The 19,724-nt window shown below is 44.5% G+C and overlaps 1 protein-coding gene across 2 annotated transcripts; it reads right to left on the bottom strand.

Moving 5' to 3' along the window:
- Positions 1–556: 556 nt before the first annotated feature.
- Positions 557–16,394, bottom strand: tcf20 (transcription factor 20). 2 transcript variants are annotated; one of them, XM_069675859.1, is made up of 6 exons: positions 15,818–16,394; positions 5,342–13,664; positions 4,837–4,930; positions 4,644–4,707; positions 4,329–4,429; positions 557–1,972 (listed from the first exon to the last, which is right to left on the bottom strand). In XM_069675859.1, exons 2-6 carry the CDS (start codon positions 12,449–12,451, stop codon positions 1,956–1,958), a joined length of 7,386 nt encoding a protein of 2,461 aa, XP_069531960.1. In that variant the 5' UTR covers positions 12,452–13,664; positions 15,818–16,394; the 3' UTR covers positions 557–1,955. The 2 variants fall into 2 exon arrangements, with proteins under 2 accessions (XP_069531960.1, XP_069531961.1); XM_069675860.1 differs by having other exon boundaries at positions 4,658–4,707.
- Positions 16,395–19,724: the final 3,330 nt, after the last annotated feature.

Below are 19,724 nucleotides of genomic sequence, written 5' to 3'. Positions count from 1 at the left end.
TTGCAGCAAAATCTATCAAATCTTGGGCTGTACGTTGAGCCAGCTGTCGTTATATTCTAACAAATACAGCCCCTAAACTGAGGCAGAAAATGACGCTACCATTTATAAACGCCGATATGATGATTCAAATTGAAAAACCTGCACTGTGACGGCACCAGAACACATATTTGAACCTTAACCTCATGAAATGAGATTCTGTTTTTAAAGCTGAACTAGTTTTCCGAGTCAAATTCTTCGCAGTGTCTTTTTGCAGACGCTGATTGACAGAAACACGGAAACTTTGACCTGGTACAACAGTTTCTGAACTCAAGAGAGTAAAAAAATAACAACCCATCTTCTAAAAACCTGAAGAGTCAGACTGCGGTTATACACTCCCTTCGATCTGGAAAGATCGGATGAAGAAACGAAGGAAAGGGGGAGCGCAGGTGTGCGTGTGTGACAGAAATAGAGGCAGAGAAAGCGTGTAAATGCGAGAATACATGAGCAGAAAGACTGGAGAGAAAATGGGGCAGAAAGGCGACAGAAATACGCTTCAGAAACAAGAAGAGGAGCAGAGTTGAAGCATTTTTTAGGTGTATTCATAATTCATATACATATTGACAGGTTTCTGATACAGCATGGTTTGATAGTGTAACTGTCTTCTCAGCTTGTTTTTTTTTTTTTACAAGAATAACAATAAAAAATGATAAAGACAACACCATGTACGACTCGGTTTTGAAATTTCATGGCAATGCTTCTTTTGAATGGATCCCAAACACATCGCTCGCTGAAGAATGAAACCATTCAAAGTACTTGGTAAGGCTCGCTCCTCATTGGCCAGAACGGCCGGCCAATCGCAGCCGTTTATGACACTCTCTCCAAGTTTCCTCAACAGTCCGAGGCTTCCGACGCAGAACTTTTATTCCACACCTCAAGAGTCCTGTCCGCCATCTTTTCCCAGTCCGCGCGGTCAAAGATGGCCGACACGCATTAGTCCATAGTGTTATTTCCTCCTCTTACATCCTTCTCTTTGCATGTTACGAACTTCTTTTGTACTTGAAAAATAAGATTGCGTCCGTCTGATTTTTCGTGAATACTATCTGTACCGTAAAAACCCCAGCGATGAAAAATAAGAACACTTTTCAAAAGGACCAAAAATGGAATCAAAGACCCAGATATTTCTCTCTCTCTCTCTCTCTCACACACACTCACACACACTCGCGCGTGCACGCACGCTCGCTTCTCATTCACACACGTGACTTTTGAAAGGCAACAAATGTCCGTTCTCCAAGGCAATAATGTCTTTGTGGCAAACTCGACCCTGACATTCCAGACAACATCGCTCTGGCTCCGCCTCCCTCTCCAGGAATGAAAAACAAACGTCCAATGAATGAATATAAAATGAGATACATCCGTTTCATTTTCATGAGTAAATAACGATGATACAAAATAATAATAATAATGATGCTAAAATAATACTTGTGGTCATCCTAATATAAGATAAAATACTACACGTGAGAAGATCTCCTTTTCTTCTCTGGGTTTCGCTCCCGACTTGCTCCCGAAACTCGTCTTCAAAGCATCAAAAGATGAAAAAAATAAGAAAATAACTGATGATAAACAAGAATTTAACACTTTTTGGGCGTCTGAGGAAAATCAAAGTGAGCCTAGAGAGGAAGTTTCTTTTGTTCTTTACAGGAAAATCCTCCATCCTTCTTCACGTCTCGTTGATCTTTTGTTTTTTTTACGTGTAGATCCGTTCCTCTAAGTTGCACGTCCATGTTTTTTCTTTTTCTGCTTTTAAGTAAAGAGCAATAATTCTTTTAGAAAAAAAAAGGTTTCTTTTTTCTTCAATGTAAATAATGCTGATTCCTGTTGAGAAATTGTACATTCCCTTTTGTTGTTCAGTCACAGATGCCAGTCCTGTCCTGTCACATTTGGGGCTGCTTCACAAAAACGTCGCATTTTTCAGGCTTTTATTGTCCGAACCACCCTGAGAGGGAACACAGAAGAATGAGGTTAGAATACAAAGACTGGCCTGCTTTTTAACAAAGCACAATTTCTTCTGAAAGACTCATTATTTAAACATTAAAAAAAAGTTAAGTCATGAATCTAAATTTCTCATTATTTTCTTTTTTCATGAATTCTAAGAATCAGATTTCAAGAGTAAAACATTTTTTCTGTGATTGTTGCAGCCAAAAACAGTTTTTAAAAAAAGTTGCAATTAAAGTTTTGATGGTCTTTTGCCTTTACTGAATGGGACAGCGGATACACTTGGAAATGAGGGAAGAGAGAGTGGGGATGACATGCAGCAAAGGGCTGAGGGTCGAAGTTAAACCAGGGGCTGCTCGCGTCGAGGACTGCAGTCTCTGCACATGGGGCGAGCGCCTCTAACCACTAAGCTAAATCGGCACCCTAAAGCAGTTTTCCCACTGGTCAGAAAACCCGCTAACACCCGGCTTTTGGGAAAGGCTACAATCGGCATTCAGACCCAGGTCAAATGACTCTGCAGTAGACCATGGTAATTATCGCCTCGGCTCCAATCGGCATCGATGGGAACACAGAGCCTTTGACGACACCCTAATCTCCGCCCCCTTTCCGGCGCGATGCTATGCTCCGTCCGTAACTTCTGCGACTCCTCGTCATCTCAGCTACAAATTCCGCCCGTCTTTGTCCAAGCAGCGCTCAAACATCGCTCAAAATTCGTCAACGCAGTGTTTGATACACAGACTGAACGAGTAAAAGATACAATAAAGACCTAACCACCGTAACATCTTCACTGGTTACTAACGCTGTTTCGGGCGTGTTTGTGACGTCAGACAGTGACGCAGCAGAAAAGAGACCGACTGGCAATGGGAACAGAGACAATCTGCATCTATACGCGGGTCTTCCCGGGTCTGAAAAACCTGCGTCAACGTGCTAACTTTTGGTGGGAAAGGGGTAATAGGTGGGATGTTTTGGGCCGTTTCTTTCTTTGTAACACTTTACACATCTGCCGTGAGCGACTGGGAGCCAGCTGAGCCAGCTGTTTGTCTTCTGACATCACTTCCTGTTGATTTACGTGTCAGGTCTCAAAAAATTGAATGAAATTCAAGAATTTCAAGCGTATTCTGTGGTTTAAGGCCGGATTAGGTAGCTCATGAAAGGGAAACAATCACACCTGAGCCTCGTCAGAATGGCGCACATACATGCATGTTGCAAGGTCGTGAAAAAATTGAGGGGATTGGTTTAATTCACTTGAATCCGGCAATCGCAACTTCACATCTTCCTGGAGGGATTGCACAATGCTTTGCAGCAGGTAAATGCATCTTATTTAAGGTTCAGTAAGTTTTCTAAGTTAGTACCAAACATAATGATTTAAAAAGAAAAAGTTGCTACGTCCTTAGCATACTAACACCATTCTGATGTGATCTTACAAAGAGAATGAAAGGAGGAATATAGTGAAAGGATTGAAAGTGAAGGGGAGGTAGTGGAAGGGAGTGACAGGCAGGTGAGGTGAGGAGTGCAAGAAGATTTTCTTAAGTGGAGTCCAAGAAATAGACGACAACAAGTTTGGAGGAGCTGTTGTCATGCTGCGAGAAAATTAATTGTCTGAATAGAAATCAACAGTCCTGAAGCAACAAATTAGTGTCCATATACGGACGATTCATTCATGAGAAACATGGCTGACCGCATCACCAGGTCAATGTGCGCTTTTGTGGGCAATGTGTTACAAGGACTGTCCTTATGAGGCCGGTGACAGCGTGTTTGAAAGCAGGTGCGCGCTGCGGACGTAGGTGAGGACAGTGGACGAGCAGCGGAGGAGCAGCCCCGCCTACTCCCCGAACAAAGTATCCAGAGCCATATAGACAGAGAGTCGCGTCAGTGGAGGTCCAAAACTCTTTCTCTCTACAGCTGTGAAAGTACCGTCACTCACTCACTCAGTTACTCAGTCAACCACATACAGACCCATGTGTAGGGCTGACCCCGGTGGTCAGCCAGAAATAGGGTTTACCTACCTAAACTACGGACCAAATATGTAAGCCCTTACAGACCAATGTGTACGTGTCAGGCTGTCTTATCACACCTCATTCATTTTTGTCTTATTTTATCTCCAGTTTCTCCCTGATACATTTTTCATCACTCTTGTGTGTACACTTTATCTCTCCCAAGATGTGTTTAGCTCTAGAAGTCTTTAACATCTGCAGAGGAAATGAAGCTGTCCTTGTATCAATGACGCTTTGTTATGAAACTGCAGTCCCAAAAATAATTAAAAAAGAAAAGCAGTGTCTCTGAGAACATCCTGAATGAATCTAAGAGGAAGCATGCTGAAAACACACACATACATGAACACATAAAACTTCACTTACAGCTCCCATACTCCAGCGCCTCTTCTTCTTCTGCGTTTCTCTCAGCCTCTCTCTGACTGCTCCAGGTAAACAGACTTGGCTGGCCGGATGCTCTGGGTAAACTAAGAGAAGAAGAGAGGAGGAGGAGGAGAGGTGAGCGAGAGAAAGGAATAAAGAAAATTGCCGGGGTTAGAGAAAGAGATTGAAAGAAATGAAGCGTAGCGGCTCAGTCGTGATTGGAGTGTGAGGAACGAGAGAGGCGGACGAAAAAGAAAGAGACTTTTACTGAATCACAAAAGCTAGATTTCCCTAAAAAAAACAGAATAAAAAACCAACCTCTCCTTCTTTACCTTGTGCTTCGGACACCGCAGCGAAAAGTTATCTTCATTCAGAGAGCAATCTGGAAGTGTTACAGAAAATATCAGCATTAATAAACGGTGGTCTATTCCTCTCCTATAAACAGGCAGAAAGGTCCATTTAAGAAAGCAGCCTTTTTTACAGTGTACCCGTATTAAACATATCCACTCACCTGCTTCGATTGCGCACAGGTAGTGGTAGCGAAGTGTACATCCTTTGCTGTAGCAGCCCAGCGTTGATCCGACCATCTCACAGTACGAGCAGCACTGAGCACAGACAGACACAATGGCAAGTTTTAAATCAATACATCTTTAAACTGCACCAGACAGTGAATAGTAGCTCAAGGCCTAGCAATATGATGGAAATCAATACATCTATAAGGCTATTAATAATATACTGTAGAGCAGGCCTTTCCAAGTGGCTGCCTTTGGGTCAATTCAGGCCCTTAAGCTACCTCATTTCTTCGATTAAAAGGATGCACTGTAAACATTTTAATTCACAGCTTTATAGGCCACGTAATTGTCCAGCCCTTTAAGTTATTTCACTATATATTAGGCCTATAGAACATAAGAAACACTGATATGTCAAGGTAACACTGGAATTAGATAAGTATCTACATCACAAAAATAAATATAAACAACACAAACCAAAACAAATAAGGTCAAACAGACACTCACTGTTTCTCTGGCGCCATCTAGTGCCTCCTGCAGGCCGTACAGCCTCCCATTGACAAGGTACACTCCACTGGTCCATACTATACATCCTTCGTGGACCCACAGCTCCTCTGGGTCCATGGGCATCTGAGGCAGCTGGGCGAGTTGTGCCAAGGGTCCCAAAGAGTCCAAGGCTGGGGGAGGGGGCTGGAAGGGCAGGGAGGCCTTGCTGTTGGATGGCACCATTCTGGGGGAATCCTCGCTGGATTTGTGCCTCCGTTTAAAGCGGGGGTGTGAGGTCAGCTTTCTGTGTTGAGGTCGTTGTTGGGCTTCGTCTGGCGGCGGCTGCAGCTGCGGCTGCGGCTGTTTTTGAGCTTGCTGCTGGTCAAACTCAAAGTCTGGCTCTCTCTTTAGCTCAGGTATGGGTCTGATATCCAGATTCATGTCCCAGGTTAGAGATGTTGTTCTGCTGGTGGTGGGGGAGGACCAGGCAGACATTTGCATCATCATTTCCTCTCTACCAGTTATTGAGGCAGTTCTGAATGTAGTGGCAAAAGATGTTGGGTTTGAATCTAGACCCATGGCATAGTAACTCTCAGTGAAGGGCGTGGTAAACTGAGCATCTTGTGTTTGTGTGTCTTGGAATGTGCTCAAAGAGTTTGAGCTTATGTCTGAATTTGGTCCTGTTTTGTTCGTGCCTGTGGTTGCCAGACATTGTCTGACCTGCGGCTGGTTTTTAGGGAGCTTTGCAGCATATTCAGCCGGATAGAAGGGCCCATAGAGATCTCCAAGGTGTTTGTAATTTGCCCATTTCTGACACAGGCAGCAAAGCAGACGGCCAGAGTGATTGGTCTCTGTAATCACAGGGCCTGAGACAACATAGCCAGATGAAGGAAGAGCTTTTCCTGACTGAAGTGTAGTTTCCACCTCGTCTGTTTCTCTTTTCTCTGTTTCTCTGTCTCTTCTAGATAACTGGGAGGAAAGAGCTGAGGTCAGGAGAGAATCAATTGCACTCCCGCTTGCTTTCCCTCCGACTGCACTACGTTCTCCTTTCATCTTCTCCTCCTCAGCATTAACAATGGTGCAAACTGCCCCGATCTCTGGTACTTTTTTCTCCACATGTATGTGCGGAACAAACGGGCCCTTCCTATTTGGATCCACTGGTATTCTATTTGCGCCAAGGTTCCCCCCTGCCCCTAAAAGTGTTTCTGAGTCATCTTTAGCTGCTGATGTTGATGTCGCTGCTGCTCCTCTCCTCCTCCTCCTCTGTCGTCCTCTTGCTTCTAGTGGCTCATCTTCATCTTTCACACCTTTACGTCTCCTTCTCGGGGGTTTGACCTCGATCTCCGGCTGTGTGTCCTCGCTCTCAACATCCACTTTCACGACCTGGGTTAAAACGGGTGGTGCCAGTGGGGGAGGGTTTGGAATGTCAATCAGAGGGGGGACAACAGGCACTGATGTGTTGCTGGGAGTCATCACTGACGGAGGAGGTGTGGTAGCACCTGTAGTTGGAGTCAGCAGTGCTGGAGGAGCACTGATAGTTGTGCTCTGAGCCTGGGCTTGAGACTGGCCTGGCGCCTGTGCTTGGGCCGGGTTCTGGGCCCGTTTTTGTTTATTCACGCTCCCTACAGGCCTGCCCTTCTTCTTGCCAGATGGGAAATAGCCTTTAGGCACGAGGCTGTCTTGTTGCTTTGAATCTTGTGGCGACAAACTGGACCTACCAGAGGACATCTGATGTCTATTCAGGATGTGTCCTTGGTGGGGCGAGGTGGTGCCGTAGTAGTCACTGCCAGGATAATCATCAAATCCAATGCCAGATTCTTGAAGTTTCTGTCTGAGAAGATTAGCAGCAGACTGCTCTCCTCTTCTCGTCTCAAGCTGCTGGTAAGTATTTGTGAAATGTTGTATGTCTGACAGGGCAGATGAAGATGGAGGTGGAGAACCCTGGACCGGGCGAGGAAGAGGAGGAGGTGGGGGTAACGGTCCGAGCAGAGCAAAGTCCTCCTTGTCGCCTGATGCTGAGGCCACAGCTGATCCTAATCCAAAGTCAAAGTCTTGTTGTTTTAAGGTTTGGGTCGTCTGATGAGGGTCACATGGAAAGGCAGACAGAGGTAAAGGCCCGGTCTCATCAACTCCTCTGAAAGGAATCATGTCGTTTAATGAGTGACTGTCATCCATATAACTATCATCTCCTCCTGCCACCCTGGGGAAATGTGCTAACTCTTGGTCCTGTGAATCATTAAACGGTGGTATTTCAGAGTGAGAGAAACCTGGGTAATGATTTGAGTCATCATCAGCATGGCTTGCTGGCTTTTTAATATTTGGGGTGATTTTCTGCACTATTGCCTCCAGTTTCAGACCTCTGCCTTTTCTTGGAGGCAAAACCTTAGTGTTCCCACTTGTTGGAGATAGAGGCTGTGAAAAGGTATTCTCTCCGAGCAGAGGGGACGAGAGCCGGGGACATGGGACGTCTGAACTCGCAGAGTCGTCTTCATTGTGATGGCTAGTCTCCGTCTGAGCCACGGGGGAGTGATGTGAATTAGTGGCAGCCCTCTGCTGAGACGCATCCTGGAGTTGCCTTTTGGCAGGAATGGGAGAGATAAAAGAACGAACTCTCCTTCGCAACATTAGTGGATTTGTGTCTCCCGAACCCCCAGCTTTAGTTTGACGCTGCACTCTTGGCTGAGTGGAGTTCATGTCGGCTAAAGGCTTAGTGGAGCTAGGAGGAGGAGGAGGGCAGGGATGTTTGGCTTCCTCTATGGGTCCTCTGGAGGCCTCAGGTTCAGCAGCATTTTGACTGGGAGTCATTTGTGGAGGAATGGGGCCGTGAGGAGCAGGCGGCGGAGGAGGAGGGGGAGGAGCCGGCTGCGTTCTGTAGAAGGGGTCACCCTCTATCATTCTAGGGCCTTCTCTTCCAGGGTGTGTTGACTCCCACATTTTTAAATCAAAGTATGCGCTTTGATGATGGAGGGAAGTTTTGGTTGCATGTTGTTCACTGGGCATGTCGGTTTGGGGGATCATCCTCTGTCTTTGTTCTGATTGGCTGACTTTATGTCTTCCTGGAGACGAACCAGGCTGTATCATCATCTCCTTTGATGGCCTGTTGATCGCTTTAACCCAGTCGCTCATGTCATGGGGGTGATGAGGGGGGCCGCGAGGGTGAGGATACATTTGAAGCTTATTTGGGGATTGAGTCTGTGGGGATAAACTGTGGTATGGATGGTGGGAGGGAAAATGGGGGTTACTGCGTGGCATTATAGTTCCCTCTCTTGTGTCTCCATATCGATATCCAGGAAAACTGCTGCCACTGCTGGTTGATAAATCGACACCGTGAAGATAAGACTGATGTCGTGAAGGAGAAGATAAAGGATTAGTGCTCATAGGATGAGAAGGTAAGGGTGTAATATCAGCACTACCACGTCTGTAGGGGTCAACATTAATTACACCTGATGAGTGAGCAGACTTGGAATGATACTCCATATCAGCCTCATTAGCGCCACCACTGCCATGACGATCAGTTTGTAAATTTGCAGAGTCTGCGCCAGCCTCTTTTGATGCCGTTTCCATTTTCACCCCTTGTTTCTCTCCAATATCCTTTTTACTCAGATCATTGGCTGCTGCTGGAGAGGAAAATGGCTGTTGAATCACAGAGGCTCCACTCTGACTTTTCTCCCGCTCTCTCTCTCTGTCACTTTCTCTGTCCCTCTCCGGTGTACTGCGTCTGTTTGGAGACACATCACAGATAACCGAGCGTCGCTCTGATGGGGCTAATATGGAGCCTGATGATTTTTGAGACTCAGTTTGACCAATGCTGCCTGACAGGGGCTCTGGCTCTTGCAAAAGGAGTTCCTGCACAGCAGAGGATGGAGTGGACACATTGGATAAAGCTTTTCTCTGTGGTAGAGAATAGTCAGCTAAGTTTATATGTTTTGTTGGAGGCGGCTCTGTAGCCTGTTGTAAAAGACCAACTTCAGTTTTTTCAGCATTCAGCAGTATCTTAGTGCTGGACGATTCTGACTTCACTGAGGACTGAGGATCTGTGGTAAAATCAGACTCATTTCCATGCCTCTGGTTTGGATGTGGGTGCTTTCCAGAGCTTCCCATCTGGGCAGAAAGAGCAGAAACTTCACTTTGCATCCTCATAGCTTCACTAAGACTATACGGGTGTCTGCTTTGAAACTGTTGTTGAACTTGCAGATGGGCAGGAAATGCCTGTTCAGGTCTGCCATAACGTCGGTCTAAATTGTAGCCTTGAAGAACCTCTTGTAAAAGGCTTGGAAATTGCTGCATTTGGGAGTTTTCCTCGTGACCTTTAGCCCCTGCTGTTTGCACTCTTTTCACCAAAGCCTCTGCCGCAGAACCAGTATCTTTTGGTTGCACAGATCCATAACCAGTTTGTGATTGTTGGTACCCCAAGTATCTGGAATTTGATTCCATTCCACTCGCTGGTCCAGCCCTCCCTCTGTTCCTCGTTGACAAATCTGAGCCATATGTTGATTCTGGGTGGCCATATTTGTGTGGTCCAGACTGGGGCGGATTTTGAGTCCGGCCGAAATTTGATTTCTGGTGAAGGGGCGAATACAGACTAAGATCCATACCTTCCTCCCCGTTATGACTGCTCGACTCTCTGAAGTACGAGTGTGACTGTTTATCTTCTATACAGTTGTCTTGGGGACGCTTGCTTTTTTCAGTTTGCCTTTCCTCAGACCGAGCTGAAACAATCACACCAACACCACTGACACTCAGCTGTTCCTCAGATGTGAGTTTTTCTTCACTCTCATTGTTCTGTAATCTGGAGGCTGTGTGCAACCTATTTTCTTTGGCCTGACCATTTTGTGTATTCACTTCTCCATCTTGTTGCATTTGACTACTGCTTTTCTCTGTTTTCCTAAGTGCACCTTCACTTTCATTTTTGATTACTTCATGTTTTATTTCTGTTGTCTTCCTATGGCCACCTCTGAGGTCATTATATGTTAAACCAGGCTCTGAGACACAATTTGGCTGTGAAGGAGCTAAACTAGAGGAGGAGGATAAGTGAGAGGAGGAAACTGGAGGTGCTGAATGTGAAGTCGAGCCAGTTTCTGATGACTGACATCCAAATGATGGAGACGATGAAGGGGCATCATTTGCTTTTGTTTCAGAAACAATCAGTTCTTTTGATGATGAATCTGAGGTGACGGTTTTAACATTTGATGCTTGCCCGGTGTGAGTTTGATAGCCGGCAGGTTCAGATCCACTGCTTGCACCACTCATCTGCCTCACTCTCCGATGTTCCCCTTCAGAAAACTGCTCCTCACGTTCCATTTTTGTCCCTGATGGTCCTCCAACCGACATCAGAGAGGAGTCTTCATCAGCACCAGCATCTAAGCTTACACCATCACCAATTCCCACTGCACATCCATCTTTAACCGTGCTCGTACTTGAGGCTGCACTTGCATTTCGACTCCTGGGTTGTGATGGGGGGACACCATGTGTTGGCTGTTGCATCTGCCCCCCATCTTTCCCCTTCTTCTGTGAAAGAACAGTGTCAGTGAGGAGCATGTGCTGAACTGTGTTTGGTAAATTGGCTACTTGTGAGCTCAAGGCATTAAGACTATTCAGGCCGGCATCCTGCATTTTGTCAAGTGGAGAAGCTGAATAAGCAGAGGAGCCCTCTTCTCGAGATCCAATTCCTGTGCCGTGAGACATTTTGTTGCGACCTGCAGTTGGAGGAAGACTCCCTCCAACTGCACTCATGCTGTGAGCTTTATGACTGCCACTGCTACCACAACTACTAATGCTGCTATTTGAATTGGGCGTGGGGCTTAATTGAGGCATAGTCTGCAGTAATCTACCCTGACCATGGCTGCTACGGGGGTTTGATATAGGAGGATGTGAAGGACCATGACCCGAGGGGTTTCCATGTGCCTCTGAGACCCCCATCAAAGGGGACGGAGAGGAGCTACAACTGGGGGAATGTACTGCAGAGGCAGCTGGAGAAGGGTTGGATATTGGGCTAAAGTTTTGGTTAATTTGTTGAGCGTTGGGATGCATTGGAGATTTGGCTATTTCTTGAGATGCTGCTTGAGGTATACTGGGATTGGAGGCTTGATGATGTTTAGCATAAACAGAGCCTGGAGACGGGCCCTGGTGCTGCATCTTCAAAGAGTTGTCATAACCTACTCCTAAATTGTGCTGCGAGTTGCGGTGCTGTAGTGTGGCTTGCTTGTGGAGCGAGTGTGTCTGCGGGGGATATCCAGGATAATTTGTAGCATGATAACCCTGTTGAACATTCTCCAGTTGCCCCACATTGTTAGCAGCAACTGAACTGGAGACTGAGTTTGAACTGGAGTTGACACTGGGAGAACTGTTGACTTTGGGATCGAACCCGGTGCCAGCAGCCCCGTCAAGATATCGCTGTGGAGGGGGGCTGTACATTCCTGATGACCCTGTGGATGCAGCACCCTGTGGGGAGTAGTGTGGGTACTGAGGGGTCATCCTGTGCCCGGAGTGTGGATAGCTTCTCTGCTGCTGTCCATGGTGGACGGCTGGGAAGGTTTGGCTGTGCTGGCGGTGCTGCATCTGAGAACCTGGCACCGTCTGCATTGCAGGGTTCTGACTCATATTGTACTGATGAGAAGGAGAGAACGCTCCAGCACCAGCACCTCCACCTGAACCAGCACTGGAGCCATAATCTACTGGATATGACATCAGGCCAGATGATGATGCAGAGCCAGATCCAGCATGCCGGTACTGGTGAGGTATATGTCCATCAATATTAGGGTACCCAAAGCCTGTGCCGTAACCCATGCCCCCCCTTCTGTGTCTGTCCTTTCCCCCCATTGAAAAATAATAATCCATGACGTCCTTCCTGTAAGGGTTGTTAGTGTTGCCACCGTGAATGTTCCCCTGTGTTGGCTGCGGCTCCACAGCTGCTCTGTTTCTAGCACTGTAAGCGAGCATGTGGCTGGCTTGACTGGGTAGGTGATGTCCTCTGTGCAGGCTCTGCTGTTGCATCCCTGCGTAATCATCCGTCATCCTTGGAGAGATCTGAGGTTCTGCTGGCTGAGGGGGATACAGAGGTCCCCCTCCACCCCTCCCACTGAACCCCGGGGGCAGAGAGGGTGGAGCCGGACTGTTAGAAAAATTCTGCATTGTCTTTCCAAGTTTGGATTTAAAACGGAAATATCTGTCAGCGTCTAAAACAGGGAATGCTTCTGATGAGAAACTGGAAGGCTTATGGCAATAACCATATACAACAAAGAGAGAGTCTATGGTTTGGCAGTGAAGCAAGGAAATGCTTTCAAAATCCACCAAAGAGCTCAAGCTGGGAAATATATATATATATCGCAGATGATATATTCACTTCTTCTAGCAGAAAGTGGGTAGGGAGGTTTAGCAGATGATGATCTTATCAATATATGAAAAGGCCAAATGGTAATAATCTCCAATGTGATGATAGTATGGTTATCACTTGTTTTTAAAAAAGGTGTACTTAAAAAATGGAACTGTCAAAAAAAGAAAAAAGAGATGTGGTGAAGCAGGTTTCTACTGCGAAAAAAATAAAAGACTAAAAGTGTGAAGTCTTTTTCATGAAGCAGTTTTGGCACTGAGCAGGCAATGATGTGGACGACTTAAGCATCACCGTGTGAAATGTCCAACCTCAAAAGTCTTTACATGTATACTGTCAGCTCTGCTATAACAACAGCTCAAGCAAACAGAGCAATGTTAGGATTCAATTGTTTTGATCGAATGGCATCTTGTGCAAAAAAAAAAAAAAAAAAATCTCAATGACACCATTGAGACTGTGTTTGGTCACAACAATCCTTCAGTTCGTTCGTAAGTTTGCCAGGACCTGACTCACACCTGTGTGAGACAAAAACTGCAGTAACTTGAATCAAGAGGTCTGAATACAGACCCTCACAAAACACTCCCAGAGGCAAACACTCCATTGATATTCTCATCAGCTCTTGAATGCAGAGTGTAATAGTTTTCGAGACGTTCTTTTTCTTGGTCATTCCCTTTCAAATGGTTTTCTTTTTTTAGTGTTCTGTTTCTTCATGCATTCATTAGGACTGTAGAAGTCTTTGGCCCCTGTTTAGTAATTGTTCTTTCCTCGACTGTGTTCGGATTCCTCTTCTTGCTCTCCTGTATCTTCAGCGTGTCGCTGTCTTACCTTTGTTTTTTTCTGTCAACCATCATTTCATTCTACCTAGTTCCTTGGCAACAATTTTCCAAAAGGAGGGTAATCCATTTATTCCACTTCAAGTTCAGTCAATTCAAGCTCCTGTTTTCTGTTTTTTTCTTCAGTATTTCCATACAGATAAGTTCTTTTTCCAGGAGCTGCTGACCAGGCGGCTTCACAATTCTGCAAATACAAAAGACGGATCAAAAAAGTTAGCAGGAAACCATATCCTGCGTTAAAGCTCTGTTGTTGTAATACATTCATAATACAGAGGAATACACAAATTTCAGAATAAAAAACTTTGGGTAGTTTGGCATTCGTCATAGTATTCTTAATCAGCACTTGAATTTAAATATAATCAGTGTTAAATTAAACATATTTACAAACACATCTACAAACAAGATACCATAAATTTGTTTTGAGTCTTTTTCAGGCCTTGTGTAACTTATATGATCATATTTATAAATTGTTGAGGCTGTGTTCACTGGAAAGATAAACTGATCCAGGATCACATTTAACACATTACATCAGCATTCCTTAATTAGTTGACTTATTTTTAGTGCTTCTCCTCAATAATCCCACAGCGCCATCACAAATGGATTCAACAAACCAACAACACTTTTCATTCAACTCCTTACTTTGCTTCTTAAAATGTTTGCTGGCCTCATATCAACACTCATATGCACCGAGAGTAAGGTGTTTACTGTGGCGGGAGCTTTGAAAAAACACAACTAAGCTGTCTCCTCAGACTGATAACAAACAGGGCTGGTGTGGGGGGACAGTGGGTTAGCGGCAGCGTGCAGTTTAGACTGCACAGTAACGTGGACAAGGTCACAAACAGTGCTTCACATGTAAACAAACAAACTCCTGCAGCCAAGACAGAAGCAGTCCATCTCCCACTGCTTTACAATGAGACTAAAGACCATTAACTTTAGTGAATTTTAACTTGTTTTAATGGGCTTTAATTATTATGGGTGATAATTAAAGGGATGACGCCACCTTTATGGGGTCAGTAGCCATAATTGCCATGTGTGACACGAGCCTCTATTGTTTGCCTGGAGCACACAGTAAAATGGGTAATGGCCCTAACACGTTCGGTGGCTCCTGTGTCAGTGCAGACTCTGAGACACACAATAACAAAGCCTCAATTTTAGGGATGCACAATGTTATCGGCACGTTGTCTGTATCTGCCGATTATGGCTTGAAAGTGACATATCCGCAAATATTATAGTTTTATTTGAAAGAAAATGTTACATACCAATAAATATGGCATTTTGTACATAACCTAAGTTTAAGTAGTTTCCTTATATTGCCCAGTGAATGTGTACATTTTAAAAAGCACTGTATTATGTTATTAATACACACATCAATAAGATTAGGCATGATATCCATTCCACGACAGGGGAGACTCGAAGTTTTCTGCAATTAGGTGGGAAAAACATTATATATCGGTATCAAAATAAGGGTAATAAGGGTTGGTAAATATCGGCATATCGGATATTGGCATCGTGCATCCCTAATTAATTGGTCTGTTTCAATCTCATCATACACGTGCACCTATCTCTAAGAAGTGTGTTGTTTTTCACCACAGAGAAGTGAGAAATAAGAGGACCAGGAGGGCTGCAAAACAAGCTGGTCATACCTTGTAACCGGTGCTCAGGTGTCACATTTAAGGGTCAGCAGGCAGCTCACAATATCCAGAGCAGTGCAGCGTTAATAAAACTGACTCAGTGCAGTCAATCAATTGCAGAGCTGCCTAATTGATGAGAGCATACGTAATGTTATTGCAGATAATTATCAAAGGCTAGCTCTGTTATATTTTTATTGTTTGTCTCGTACTGTCATGAACACAACACTAGCATAGCCTTAGTAGCTACATTAGCCAGTAGCAAGGTAACGTTATACGCAATACATTTAGCTTTGTAGTGCTGCTTTGTAAGGTTAGCTTTAGCTCACATACCTCACATACTGCAAATTACATTCGCGAGCTAGCCGAATATGTGGGAGCTAGCTAAGCTGTAAAACCACAAGTTAGCATCTTAGCAAGCCAGCTAATTTGCGTTTATAACACTATAACGACCATTTGTGAACGTGCACTGGTTACAGCAGGCTAAAGGCACGGGGAAGCCGAGCAGCTACAAAAGAGAGGTGATTAGGTGCAGATGTTTCCCCCTCACATATTCAGTAGTGGGTTAGCTAGCATAAATAACAAGAGAGCTGGTGTGGGGACTGCATCAGAGAAATATAACGCAGGCTGACATCTCCCTTGAATAAACAGAGCCAGGGAAAGGCATGTCAGTCACAGAGAGGCTAGCTAACACACTCTAAATGCATACCTGAAAACGTAGCAATACAAGGCCCCTCGAAGACTGAAAGGCTGTTTTGTGACAATCCCGCTGCTGTGGCAGGAAACCCCAGTCTCGAGTCGACCGCTCCGCCGCTTTTCCTTCACCCTCTTCAGTCCAGACAACCCCGACCAGCGGCGGCGAAGTCGGGGGGCCCGTCACGACACTCAGATCCCGGGCCTTTCTTCCGATTCCCCCTTTTTTCTTTTGTCCTCACCTCCAAAAAATGATGAGAGCAGAGCACAATCGGGGTGCCTGTAGGTCCCGTAGCAGTGAGGTCCATACACCCCCGCCCCCTCCCCTCTTGTTCCCTCGCCTCTCTCTCCCTCTTTCACACACCGCTGAGGTGATTCCACCTATCTCCAGCTAAAATGAAACACATTGCCATCTCACAAGCCTCTAGCGACACATGAAGATCTCAAGCGTCAGTTTCTGCCTCTAAATCACATTTGCATGCCTTCATCAGTAGCTCGACCTATTCGTTTTCCTGTTAGACTACTGTTTTTTTTTTCTTGCAAGAGAAAGACCGCCTTGAAAATGCATACACACTCATTTTCCTGCACCCCCTCCCTCATCTCTCTCCATCACATCCCTCCAACTCCCCACCCTCTCTCAAGCTTTTGCCATTTTCACAGAATTTCACCCATTTCTACCATAAAATCTTTGAATATAGTCATTATACAAATGCAGTTTTTGCATGCCTGGGCGTTTTAGAGCAGTTCCTTTGTTCTTATTTTAAATGAAAATGAATTAGGGGAGCTTGATGAAGGCACCAGGGTACAAAGGCAATATGGAGAGGAGGCAGTGTATAGGTTATGTCTGAAATTCATAGGTAAGATAGAAGATTATTTGTAGCATTAAAGGAAGATTGCAGTGGAATAAATGATGCTTTTTAAGTTTATTGTGGTCCCTTAAAGCTGAAACGCAGCTCCTCTATCCTGTATTTCCCACAAAGAAAATCCATTTAAATCATTACCATAATATCAGCTTAATGTTTGACACGACCCGCTCACAACATCATCATGGCTAGCACAACAATAGAGGTGCTACAATCAGAATCACATTCCCATTAAATGCATTGTGTTGTCTCCGCTGGAGCTTATCTGCTCTCACACAGGGGCCGGGGAGTGCAGTGCGGACCCACTCACACTCTCCGACCATCATAATGACGTGCCCTATAACCCCCCGTCCACAGTGCTGCACTTTTAATGTACTGCAGAGACACACACGTTCACCCCGATGTACAAACATACAAAGAGAGCCACACAAATGCACGCACAAAGACACACAAAATGCACAATGGGGGAAAAAAGTGTGAAATGCACAAATGCACAAGCACACACATCCAAATGCAGTAAGTAAAGCTGTCAATCACAAGAGTAAAATCTCTCAGTTTCTAAACAACAGTTCAATACATTTCATTCCCTTGCAGATACACGTCTATTTCTATCATAGTTGCCATAGCAACTGCATCACAGAGCCTTAACTGTGGATAATTTTCAGGCTACGAACCACTTGCTTTTTTTTTTTTTTAACATGTGTGCAATTTAATGCAGACTCTTGTTTTTTTTTCCCGATACAAATCTTCGCTCATGAATCATTTGTGAAGCAATTTTTGTGTGTTTGTGTTGCAGCTATAAGTCCAAGTGCGAAGAGCGGAGAGGCGAGATAAAGGGCATCGATACTCGGAGCCAGCCGGGCCCGTCCAATCAACAGGAGCGCCTGCTGGGATGCACACAGACTCTCTCCATCACGGGCAAGGTCACAAAATCTTCCAGCGAGGAGGAGGAGGCTCACAGCACACACACACACACACACAGCCTTTGCACAAATACAATGTAAAAATGTCACAATGCATTTTGAACATGACAAATTGAAGAGGAAGATATACTTTATTAACACTCTGCTATTAGAAACATGCTACACACAAATAGGCCGAAATACACATGCACACACAGGACTCTATGGTCATGCATTAATGGAGAGATGTCAGAGTGAGGGGGCTGCACACGGACAAGTGCCCCGAGAAGTTAGGGATTCAGTACCTTGCTCAAGGACACCTCTCCAGCTGCCAGTCCCAATTTTCATACTTGTTCAATACTGGGACTTGGACTGGCAACCCGCCGGTTCTCAGCCCAAGTCCCTCCCTACAGATTTAGCTACTTTTACCCCCTTTAATGTCAAATTAATTGTAAGCTTGTTGATGCTGTATAGTAAATTTCATAAATGCAAGACGGCATGAGGCACCCCCCAACTTTTCTGGGCTTTTATGTGACTTTAAACAATAAACTGTGAAGGTTCTCGGTCATCCAGCTCGAGGTAATTTAAATCTAAAAGGAAAATGGACTTGGTTGAGAGAATCGAAAGATTTTAAAGATATGTCTCTCTCAACCGAGTTTACTCTAATTGTCCATAGGTGCGAGCGTGACATGTTGTCTGTCTTTATGTGTCAGTCCTGTGATTGACTGGTGATCAGTCCTGGTGTAACCCCGCCTCTCGCCCAATGACAACCAGGATTGGCTCCAGCTCCCCTGAACAGGAGAAGCGGTATAGATAATGGCTGAATGGATTAGACAGTTCTGTAAATAGTAGTCTAATGTTTATGTTACCTGCGTCAAGCTAGTAGTCCTGTTTTAATGTATTTCATTAGCTGGACACTTATTTTCACACTGCACTATGGATATATAAGGTAGTTTTTTAAAACCAGTAAAAAGAAAAATACACATTAAGATCTTGAACTTCAACCAAGTCCAGTCCACCAAGTTGGATTAAGCTTAGAGTCGTTATGTATGCAGACACATGCAAATGTACTTGTAACATAAGATTATCGATACATTATTATAATCCCTCAACTTGAATTTGTGTACAAATATTAAATATAATCATAATATAACCATCAATCCCTTTTCTATCCCGCCTAGCCTATCCTGGTTGTCATTGGGCAAGAGGCGGGGTTACACCCTGGACTGATCGCCAATCAATCACAGGGCTGACACATGGAGACAGACAACCTTTAAGACAACCTTTAATGCTCACATTCACACCTACGGGCAATTTAGAGTCACTAATGAACCTAACCAGCATGACTGTGGGAGGAAGCCGGAGTACCCGGAGGGAACCCACACATGCACGGGGAGAACATGCAAACTCCACTTCATCCAAACTGGGGTTTGAACTAGGAACCTTCTAGCTATGAGGAGACAGCGCTAACCACTACACCACCGTGCAGCCCACCGTAATATACATAATATTAAAAATGAACCAGAGTTTTTACTGCTTTTTTTTTATCTGCTCTTTTTTAAATCATTCTGTATTTTTTTTGTGAAGCACTTTGTAACCAAGAAAAGTGCTTTGCAAATAAAGTTATTATAAAATAACGCTTAGAATCTTAACATGTATTTAACCTTTCACGTATTTGTTCATATACTATTGATTAAAAAAACAACAAATGCTTTGTTTGTGTGCCATAAAAGGACGTTTTGAATAGCTGCTTTGCCGCTTTTGTTGCCATATACCCATTGATAGTGGTTTTCAATTCAACATGATGTTAAAATATGAGAAATAATTTTATTTGAATGTGTTTTTATTGCAGGAAACATCTCAAGGCTGTGGGTTATTGTGCAGCTCATGGCTGATCTCGAGCACAATATCTGCTGAGAGGACTGGCGGAAATGTTACAAATCCTCAAAATAATATGATAATTAAACAGTGTATCGACTACCTTATTAACAATATAAAACCTTCACATTTGTAACTTTGTTGTTGTGAATAGACTACACGAGAACTGTTCCACGAAGCAACGTTTGTTTTCCCAGAATCAGAGCGAACATCTTCACTCAGCAGCTTAAACGAACATGTCAAAAATGAAAAGCATCCCTCTTGAAGTTCAACAGTTCAA

The sequence above is a fragment of the Semicossyphus pulcher genome, unplaced genomic scaffold (genome assembly GCF_022749685.1).
Source record: "Semicossyphus pulcher isolate SPU_LCO1_2020_fin unplaced genomic scaffold, fSemPul1.0.p SCAF_25, whole genome shotgun sequence".
NCBI lineage: Eukaryota > Metazoa > Chordata > Actinopteri > Labriformes > Labridae > Semicossyphus > Semicossyphus pulcher.
Note: the sequence above shows the minus strand (reverse complement) of the source record. Positions and strands in the feature narration are given on the sequence as shown.